This window comes from Otolemur garnettii, unplaced genomic scaffold (genome assembly GCF_000181295.1).
Source record: "Otolemur garnettii isolate 467f Iridium unplaced genomic scaffold, OtoGar3 scaffold00146, whole genome shotgun sequence".
Taxonomy (NCBI): domain Eukaryota; kingdom Metazoa; phylum Chordata; class Mammalia; order Primates; family Galagidae; genus Otolemur; species Otolemur garnettii.
The window spans coordinates 3,628,263-3,638,929 of NW_003852541.1; the positions used below are offsets into that span (position 1 = coordinate 3,628,263).

Here is a 10,667-nt window from a genome sequence, read left to right on the forward strand (position 1 = left end):
TTTTTTTTTTTTCTTTGCAGTTTTTGGCCAGGGCTGGGTTTGAACCCACCACCTCCAGCATATGGGGCTGGTGCCCTAATCCTTTGAGCCACAGGAGCCGCCCAAGCGTTTTATATTATTTTATTTTGGGGGGAAGACAGTCACACTATGTCACCCTTGGTAGAGTGCCATGGCATCACAGCTCACAGGAACCTCAAATTCTTGAGCTTAAGAGATTCTCTTGCCTCAGCCTCCCGAGTAGCTGAGGCAGGTGCCTGCCATAGCACCTGGCTATTTTAAGAGACAGGGTCTCACTCTTGCTCTGGCTGGTCTTGAACTCCTCAGCTCAGCCTCCCACAGTGCTAGGATTATAGGCATGTGCCACTGCACCCAGCCCCAGTAACTTTTTTGAGGATTAATTAGGATTTCCTATATACATTTACTGGGTTTCCTGAATCTAAGAATATTAAGTTTTTTAATTGATTTGGAATATGCTCCACTTCTTATCTTTTTAAATATTGCCTTGGTTTTGTTCTCTTAATTCTTCCTTGCTGGAACTCTTCTCTGTATTCTCCATGTCTCTCAACTTTTCCTCATATTTTCCATTTTTTAATTTTTTTTTTTTGAGACTGAGTTCCACCATGTCACTCTGTGCTATGGTGTCACAGCAACCTCAAACTCTTGGGCCCAAGTGATTCTCTTGCCTTAGCCTCCCAAGCAGCTGGGACTATAGGTGACCACCACAATGCCATCAGCTATTTTCTGGTTGCAGTTGTTTAGCTGGCCCAGGCAGGGTTTGAACTCATGACCCTCGGTGTATGTGGCTGGCACTGTAACCACTGTGCTACGGGCACCGAGCCCATTTTTTAATCTTTCTGTACTGCATTGTGAAGAATTTCTTCAGATTTATCTTCCATTTTACAAATTCTCTTCTCAGAATTTATTTTTAATCTATTTAAGCCAGGTGAGGTGGCTCACACTTGTAATCCTAGCCTCACTTTAAGAGGCCGAGGCAGGTGGACTGCTTGAGCTCAGGAGTTCAAGACCAGCCTGAACAAGAGTGGGATTCTGTCTCCACTAAAAAAAATAGAAAAATTAGCTGGGCACTGTGGCAGACACCTGTAATCCCAACTATTCAGAAGACTGAGACAAAAGGATCACTTGAGCCCAGGAGTTTGAAGCTGCTGTGAGCTACGATACCACAGCGCTTTACCCAGGGCAACAGAGTAAGACTCTGTTCCCCACCTCCAAAAAAAAAAAAAAAAGAAAGAAAAGAATGTACTCTATTTAACCTGTCCATTGAATTTTTTTTTTTTTTTGAGACAAGATCTTACTCTGTTGCCTTGGGTAAAGTGCTGTGGCATCATAGCTCATAGCAGCCTCAAACTCTTGGGCTTGAGCAATTCTCTTGCCTCAGTCCTAAATAGCTGGGACTACAGGTGCCTGCCACAATGCCCAGCTACTGTTTGTTGCAGTTGTCATTGTTGTTTAGCTGGCCTGGGCTGGGTTCAAACCCGCCAGCCTCAGTATATGTGGCTGGCACTGTAACCACTGTGCTACATGCACTGAGCCTATTCTTTTAATTTCTACAAACTCTTTTTAGTTCTTTTTCAAATATACTTAGCTATTAAAGTCCCTCATACTACAACCCCCCCCTTTTTTTTGAGGCAGAGTTTTACTTTGTTGCCCTAGGTAGAGTGTCTTGGTGTCACAGCTCAGAGCAACCTCCAACTCTTGGGCTCAAGCAATTCTCTTGTCTCAGCCTCCTACTACAGGCTACCGGCATCCACTACAATGCTCGGCTATTTTTAGACACAAGGTCTTGCCCTGGTTCAGGCTGGTCTTGAACCCATGAGCTCAGGCAATCCACCCACCTCAGTCTCCTAGAGTGCTAGGATTACAGGCATGAGGCTCGCACTTTTTGAGACATGGTCCCAGCTACTGCAGAGGTGTCACTATAACTCATTGGAACCTCAAACTCCTGGGCTCAAGCTATTCTCCTGCCTTAGTCTCGTGAGTAGATGGGTCTAGAGATGCATGACACTGTATAGGGCTAATTTTTCTATTTCTTATAGAGACAAGATCTTGCTTTTGTCAGGCTGGTCTCAAACTCCTGGCCTCAAGTAATCCTTCTACTCAGCCTCCCAAAGGTCTAAGATTACAGGTGTGGGCCACCAAACTTGGCCTATAACCCCACTTTTGTTAACTATATTAAACTTGCACTATTATATATTTGGAGGTCTTCATAATTCTTAAGATTTTTTTTTTTTTTTGGTTTTTTTTGAGACAGTGTCTCACTCTGTTGTCTGGGCTAAAGTGCTGTGGTGCCGATCTTATTCATACCAACCTCAAACTCTTGCCTCAGCCTTCTGAGTAGCTGAGACTATAGGCACCTACCACAATGCCTGGCTAAGTTTTCCATTTTTAATAGAGATGGGGGCTCTTGTTCTTGGGCTTGCTAGAGCTGGTCTCAAATTCCTGAGCTTAAGAAATCCTCCCACCTTGTCTTCCCTGAGTGGTAGGATTATAGGCATGGGCCACTGTGCCCAGCCTGCATCCAACTTTTCTGACTGTTGTTTCTGTGATCTTTTTGTCCATGGTGACATGTTTCCTCAAGTGTTTAATGATTTTTAACACTGTACATGTGACTTGGAACCTTATCTATGGAAATTCTTTAAGGCCTGGGTAGAAGACATTTTGCTGCATTTATCTTTGCTTTCTGAGACAAATGAAAAATTCTCAGCCTGAGTATAAAAGGATAAAAATCCATGCAGCAGCTTCTTTATGCTTCCAAGATCTTGGAGAGGTATTTCTCCCTGTTCAGCCATTGTAAAACAGAACCAACCTGTTACAGAGTGGGTATATTTGCATACGGAGGGTGGAGTCCTCTGGATTGGATTTGAATGGATGTCTCCTAGGTCCTTCCCACACTGACCAGGCCCTAGTCTTTGTCTCCTTGTCTCTTGTATCCCTCCCCAATCTACATGGAGGCTGCATAGCATCAGGCTTCAATCACCCCAATGGCTCAAGTGCTTCCTCTCTGGATTTTGGCTTTTATTTCATTTTTTACCTCTGAGGGTTACTTACTTTCCTGTCAGTTCATCAGTGCTTTTAGAATATTACAGCCAGCATGCATTAGTTATTTTCAGTGGGAGGACTGCTCAGAGTATTCAACTGCTATATGGTAAGACATGAAAGTCTAAGGGACTTTTTCACTGTATACCTCTACTATTCAAGAAAGATGAAAGCAGGGGAAAAAACTGTGCTCCGCTCCAACAACCGTACCTGAGTTCTGAAATCTGTCCCTGCAGCAGATTTAACTTTTGAACATGACGTCTACAGTCAGCACCAGAGCCCTCACCATAAGCCTGAAAAACAAAAAGTATATTAAGTTTAAAAAGTATTGGTAGAATGCTGAGAAACATATTTATTTGAGATTCATCTCAGGAAAGACAAAGGTGCAAGGCCCAAAGACACTTAAGGCAACATGAAGGGAATCCTGCACTGACTACTATGTCTAGAATGACTTAAAACCTAACAGGCTCTAGAACTAATAGCTTCGGTCTGTCTGGTTGCCTCATTGGTGCCTTTAACTTTACCTATAAAATCCAAACTCAACTCAAAGCCTTACACAAAATGATTAATGAATGTGAACGAAAAGTTCACAAGAAAGTAACACAAATTTCCAAAAAATATATGAACTGATACTTACCCTCATTGATAATAAAACACAAAATAAAATGAGATGCTTTTAATTTCTATAAACGTTTTTTATTTTTGAGACAGAGTCTCACTATGTTACCCTCAGTAGAGTGCTATGGCGTCATAGCTCACAGCAACCTCCAACTCTTGGGTTTAAGTGATTCCCTTGCCTCAGCCTCCCAAGTAGCTGGGACTACAGGTGCCCAACACAACACCAGGCTATTTTTTTGTTGCAGTTGTTATTGTTGCTTGGCTGGCCCGGGCTGGGTTCCAACCCTCAAGCCTGAATGTATGTGGCCAGAACCATAACCATGTTACTAAAGGTGCTAAGCCTAATTTCTACAAACTCTTTTTGGTTATTTTTCAGATATACTTAGGGCTGGGCATAGTGGCTCACACCTATAATCCTAGAACTCTGAGAGGCCCACATGGGTGGACTGGCTGAGCTCACAGGCTCCAGACCAGCCCAAGCAAGAGCAAAACCCCATCTCTAAAAATAGCCAGGCATTACGGCAGGCACCTGTAGTCTCAGCTACTTGGAAGGCTGAGGCAAGAGAATTGCTTGAACCCAAGAGTTTGAGGTTGCTGTGAGCTATGACGCCATGGCACTCTACCAAGGGTGACAAAGTGAGACTGTGTCTCAAAAAAACAAATCAAAAAGGCCCAGTGCCCATAGCACAGTGGTTATGGCATCGGCCACATATACTAAGGCCAGCGGGTTCAAACAATGGCAACTGCAACAAAAAAAAACCAGTCTGGTATTGTGGTGGGCACCTGTAGTCGCAGCTACTTGGGAGGCTGAGGCAAGAGAATTGCTTAAGCCCAAGAGTTTGAGATTGCTGTGAGCTGTGACACGACAGCACTCTACTCAGGGCAGCACAGTGAGACTCTGTCTCAAAAGGAAAAAAAAAAAAAAAATATATATATATATATATATAAGCTATTTTTCAAAGTCATTAATTCAGCCAGTACGTATTTTATCAAGCACCTATTAGGTGCCAGGCCCTGGTTTAGGTGTGAACAATACAATAGTGGACAAAACTCCCTGCCATGAGGAGCTCACATCCCAGTGGGAGGAGACAGGCAATAATCAAATGAGTGAAATCTATGGCCTATCAGATAGCAGCAAGTAGTTCTGAGAAAACAGGCAATGAAAGGGGCTGGGGTAGAAAGAGGGACAATTTTCCATGGGCTGTTCAAAGAGGTTAAGGCATGCATAACTGAGATGGTGACATGGGAGCACACATAGGAAGATATGAGAGAGCAACCTCCATTAGATGTCTGAGGAAGAACATTTCAGTAGAAGCAATGACACAGAAAGGAGTGCAAAGACTTCTGAGCTGGCACTTTGAGGAACAGTGAGGAGACCAGTGTGGCTGGAGCTGGGTGTTTTAGGTGAAAATGGTGAAGGCTGAAATTTGAGAGTGTGGGCCCACCCATGGGCAGAATCAGTATCATCGGCCTAAGACCTGCTCTATTGTTGTCATCTTTAAATTTCTAGTAATTTTGTTTTGGGATTCATTGAGGGTACAATGAATTAGGTTACACTGATTGCATCTATTAGGTAAAGTCCCTCTTATAATTGTGTCTCACTCCCAAGAAGTGTGCCCTACACCGTGACCTGCCAAAATTCCTAATAATTTGATCTTTGGGTCAGACACTGTGGCTCACACCTGTAATCCTAGCACTGCGGGAGGCCGAGGTGGGAGGACTACTTGAGCTCAGGAGTTCCAGAACAGCTGGAGTAAAGTGAGACCTTATCTCTACTAAAAACAGAAAAATTAGGCAGGTGTTATAGTACTTGCCTGTAGTTCCAGCTACTCTAGAGGCTGAGACAGAGGATTTCTTGAGCCCAGGGGTTTGAGGTTGCTGTGAGCTTTGATGCCACGACACTCCACATAGGGCAACAGAGTGAGACTTTGTCTCAAAAAAAAAGGTTAGGTTGCTCAAGGTGGCTCACACTTGTAATCCTAGCACTCTGGGAGGGCGAGGTGGGTGGATCCTGTGAGCTTAGGAGTTGGAGACCATCCTGAGCAACAGCAAAACTCCAGTTCTACTAAAAATAGAAAAACTACCCGAGCTTGGTGGTAGGCACCTGTAATCCCAGCTACTCCAGAGACTGAGGCAAAAGAAGCACCTGAACCCAGGAGTCTGAGGTTGCTGTGAGCTACAATGCCTTGGCACTCTACCAGGGTAACAGAGAGAGACTCTGTCTCAAAAAAAAAAAAAAATGGTTATTTCAAGGTTTGGCCGGGCATGGTGGCTCACACCAGTAATTCTAGCACTCTGGGAGGCCGAGGCAGATAGATTGCTTGAGCTCAGAAATTTGAGACCAGCCTGAACATGAGTGAGACCCAGTTGCTACTAAAAAAATAGAAAAATGGGGTTGCGCCTGTGGCTCAGTGGGGAGGGTGTCAGCCCCATATACTGAGTGTGGTGGGTTCAAACCCGGCCCTGGCCAAACTGCAACAAAAAAATAGCCAGGCGTTGTGGCGGGCACCTGTAGTCCCAGCTACTTAGGAGGCTGAGGCAAGAGAATTGCCTAGGCCCAGGAGTTGGAGGTTGCTGTGAGCTGTGTGATGCCATGGCACTCTACCAAGGGTGATACATGAGACTCTGTCTCTACAAAAAAAAAGAAAAATTAGCCAGGCATGGTGATGCATGCCTGTGGTCCCAGCTACCTGAATGGCTGAGGCAAGCAGATTGCTTGAGCCCAGGAGTTTGATGTTGCTATGATACCATGGCACTCTCTCTTTAAATCATTTTTTTTTTTAAGACGGAGCCTCAAGCTATCCCCCTGGGTAGAGTGCCATGGCATCACGCTCACAGCAACCTCCAACTCCTAGGTTCAAGCGAGTCTCCTGCCTCAGCCTCCCAAGTAGCTAGGACTACTGGCGCCCGCCACAACGCCTGGCCATTTTTTGGTTGCAGCCATCGTTGTTTGGCGGGCCCGGGCTGGGGATTCAAACCTGCCACCTTGGGTGTATGTGGCTGGCGCCTTAGCTGCTTGAGCCACAGGTGCCGAGCCTAAATCTTTTTTAAACTAAAAAAAAAATGAAAAATTAGCTAGGTGTTGTGACATAGCAACACCTGTAAGTACCTGGGCCTGTAAGTCCCAGCTACTTGGGAGGCTGAGGCAAGAGAACTGTCTAAGCCCAAGAGTTGGAGGTTGCTGTGAGCTGTTATGCCACAGCACTCTGCCAAGGGCAATAAAGTGAGAGTCTGTCTCTATTTAAAAAAAAAAAACCGAAAAACTTTTTTTTAAATCTTTAAACCTGTTTTATAGGTGAAGAGCAATGGGACAGGCCAGGAGAGGTGGCTCACACCTGTAATCCTAGCACTCTGGGAGGCTGAGGGGGGTAGAATGCTTAAGCTCAGGAATTTGAGACCAGCCTGGGCAATAGTGAGATCCCATCTCTATGAGAAACAGAAAAAACTAGCCAGGCATTGTGGCAGGTGCCTGTCATCCTCCAGCTACTCAGGAGGCTGAGGCAAGAGGATCAATCATTTACATCCATGGAGTTTGAGGTTGCTGTGAGCTATGACATCACAGCACTCTATCCAGGGGGACAACAGTAGACTTTGTCTCAAAAAAACAGTGGCTTGGCACCTGTATCTCAAGCATCTAGGGTGCCAGCCACATACGCCAGAGGCGGGTTTGAATCCAGCTTGGGCCTGCCTAACAACAAAGACAACTACAACCCAAAAATAGCCAAGCGTTTTGGCAGGTGCCTGTAGTCCCAGCTACTAGGTAGGCTCAGGCAAGAGAATCACCTAAGCCTAAGAGTTTGAGGTTGCTGTAAGTGATGCCACAGCACTCTACCAGGGTGACATAGTGAGACTCTGTCTCAAAAAAAAAAAAGTAGGGTGCCGGCCCCACATACCGAGGGTGGCAGGTTCAAACTTGGCCCTGGCTAAACTGCAACAAAAAATAGCCACTCTCTCAAAAAAAATAGAGAGCGCCTGTAGTCTCAGTAGTCTCAGCTACTCGGGAGGCTGAGGCAAGAGAATTACCTAAGCCCAGGAGTTGGAGGTTGCTGTGAGCTGTGTGATGCTGCCACGGCACTCCACTGAGGGCGATAAAATGAGACTCTGTCTCTAAAAAAAAGAAAATAATTGCTGGGCATTATGACAGGCGCCTGTAGTCCCAGCTACTTGGGAGGCTAAGGCAAGAGAATTGCCTATCCCCAAGAGCTGGAGGTTGCTGTGAGCTGTGACACCATGGCACTTTACCAAGGGCAACAAAGTGAGACTCTATCTCTTAAAAAAAAAAAAATGGGACAAAGAACCCATCTTTGACTAGATACACCCATTACACGTCTGCTGCTCCTCACCACCCACTCTGGAGAGCACTGTTTTTTGTTTTTGGAGACAAGAGTTTCACTCAGTTGCCCTGGAGTTGAGTGCTATGGTATCATAGCTCACAGCAACCTCAATCTCCTGGACTCAGTGATTCTCTTGCCTCAGAGTCCTGTGTAGCTGGGTCTACAGGCACCCACCACAACATCCAGCTATTTTTCAGAGACAGGGTCTTGATCTTGCTCAGGCTGGTCTTGAACTCCTGAGCTCAAGTAATCCATCTACCTTGACTAAGAGCATCCTTTATTTTTCCGAAAAAATGTCTTGCTCTATTGGCAGGCTGTAGTGCAGTTCACTGTAACCTCGAACTTCTGGGCTCAAGCAATCCTCTTGCCTCAGCTTCCCCAGGAGTTGGAACTCCAGATATGTGACACCACACCCAGCTAATTTCAGAAAGTATTCTTGCTGTCCCATGAGCAGATAATTCCCGTGGACTTATGGTGACTAGGAGCTAGTAAGTCAGGTGTAAACTGAGAACCAACCACTGTTTTCAGCAACAAGATCATTGCTGACTTTGACTTGAGCAATTTTAGTGGATGGGTGGGGAGCTGGGTGGGAAGCATTCCTGTTCGGAACACCTTCAGGTGAATGGAGAAGAAATGGAGCAGGAAATGGCAAAGTTGAAAAAGACTGATAACCCAGTTCTGGCATGATTATAGGAATGTGCTTTCCCAGAGAGCTGAATACTAAAATGCATTCTCCTCCCCTACATGAGCACAAAACCAGATAGACTTCATTCTTTAGTCTGCCTGTGGTCAGGGGTGTTTATGAAACCAGGCTCTTTCCAGGGGAAAGTCATCTTCTTCTAGGCCTTGTCCTAAAAGCGTCTCATTTAGCTCCTCCATGCTCTTACCCCTTTCAGGGGCTGGAGGCAGCTACAGGCAAGTCTTACGGAATAAAAGAGACTTAGAATGACAGAAATGACAGAATTCCCTTCCCCGCAACAAAAAAGAATGACAGAAGCCTAGATCCCTGAGCAACCACACCAACAGTACCCTGGTGACCTTAATGTCTTTTCAGGACTGTTATAAGAACAAGAAAAACACATTCTATTGTGTCAAGCCACTACAGTTTTGGTGTGTGTTTGTCAATGCAGCCAAGTCAGCCTTAAGTCATGCACCAAGGCACAGGCATAGAGGCATGAGAGAAAGGTGAAGCCTTCCTCTAGGAGAATTCAGAAATGTGTATGACACCTAAGACAAGCAGCAGTTACTATGTGGAGTGTCTGCCTAGCTAATGCGCCAGTCCCTGTCTTCTGAGACCCAATCTCAGTTCACAGGATCATAGGGGGACATCTGAGTCAGCCTGGGTCAATTGGAGGGCTTCTCCCAGGAGTTTGTAACTGGGACTCAGCTATTGCAGCTGGCTTGAAATGAATTCTGTGGACTCTGAGCAGAAAATGTTACTGTGAACTGTCTAGGGAGAAATAGAAAGGGATGGAGAAGAGAAAGAGGAAAAATATAGAAAAGAAGCTAGGTGAAGGAAGAAGGGAAGGAAAAGCTGATGCCTGGCTTGATGGAAGCTGTTCAATTTTGGCTTTTTTTTTTTTTTTTTGCAGTTTTTGGCCGGGGCTGGGCCTGAACCCCTCCACTTCTAACATATGGGGCTGGCGCCCTACTCCTTTGAGCCACAGGTGCCGCCCCAATTTTTTGTTTTTGTTTTTGAAACAGAGTCTCACTCTGTGGCCCTGGTAGAGTATCATGGAGTCATCCTAGCTCACAGCAACCTCAAACTTGTGGGCCCAAGTGATCCTCTGGCCTGAGCCACCTGAGTAGCTTGGACTACATGATACCTCCATGACACCCAGCAAGTTTTTCTATTTTTAGTAGAGATGGGGTCTTGTTCTTGCTCAGGTTGGTCTCAAACTCCTGAGCTCAAGCAATCCGCCTATCTTGACTTCCCAGAATGCAGGTGTGAGCCACCAAACTCAGCAGCTATTCAGTTCTTGGGGGTCAGTTCTCTAAGAGATCAGGGATGAAGTTCTGCCCTTGTATTTCCTAAGATACTTCATTTCTTTGCCAGCACATTTTCTTTTCCTTTGCTAAAGCCATTGTGAAGTGGTTTTGTGTATGACTTCCAAGTAAAAGAAATTTGGAAGATATCCACTAAAACAGCAACTTATAAAACTTTGTCCTTAAGGAAATAGTAAATATAATAGTTGGTCAAGTGAACTAAAAAGTGTTATCATCACAGAGCTGTACATAACAGTGAAAAGGAAAATTAGGTTAAATGTCATCAGTGTGGGAGTGATTACTTATGCATTTATTCAATGGAGCACTGGCTAGGTGCCAGCATTGTACTGGGTGCTGAGGATACATCAGTAAATAAAATACAAAATGCCTCTGCTTTCATGGAGCATACAGTCTAATGGGCGATATCTGCATAAACACATTGATACATAATTTCCCAGAGGATATTGAGAAGAGGGAAGAGAGCCCCAAAATAAGCACAAAGGCCCCAAGAGGGAGAAAGTGTGGACTGTTTCAAGATCAGAAAGAAAGCTACTCTGGTTATAGAAGCAAGTGAATAAAGGTAGGTCTAATAAAGTAGGGTGTGGGATAGGCTGTGGTACTGAAGAGTTTAGGTAGGACACAAGGGATGGGCTTGAAAAGATGTGCTCGGCTCGG

General features: G+C 45.1%; 1 protein-coding gene across 1 annotated transcript in view; it reads right to left on the bottom strand.

Moving 5' to 3' along the window:
• The window catches only part of MRNIP (MRN complex interacting protein), a 22,859-nt gene that overhangs the window by 6,820 nt on the left and 5,372 nt on the right, over nucleotides 1-10,667 (bottom strand). Inside the window, exon 3 of the mRNA XM_012810978.2 lies at nucleotides 3,265-3,347. Within this exon, the coding sequence (XP_012666432.1) occupies nucleotides 3,265-3,347 (83 nt within the window). The remainder of the gene's footprint in view (nucleotides 1-3,264; nucleotides 3,348-10,667) is intronic.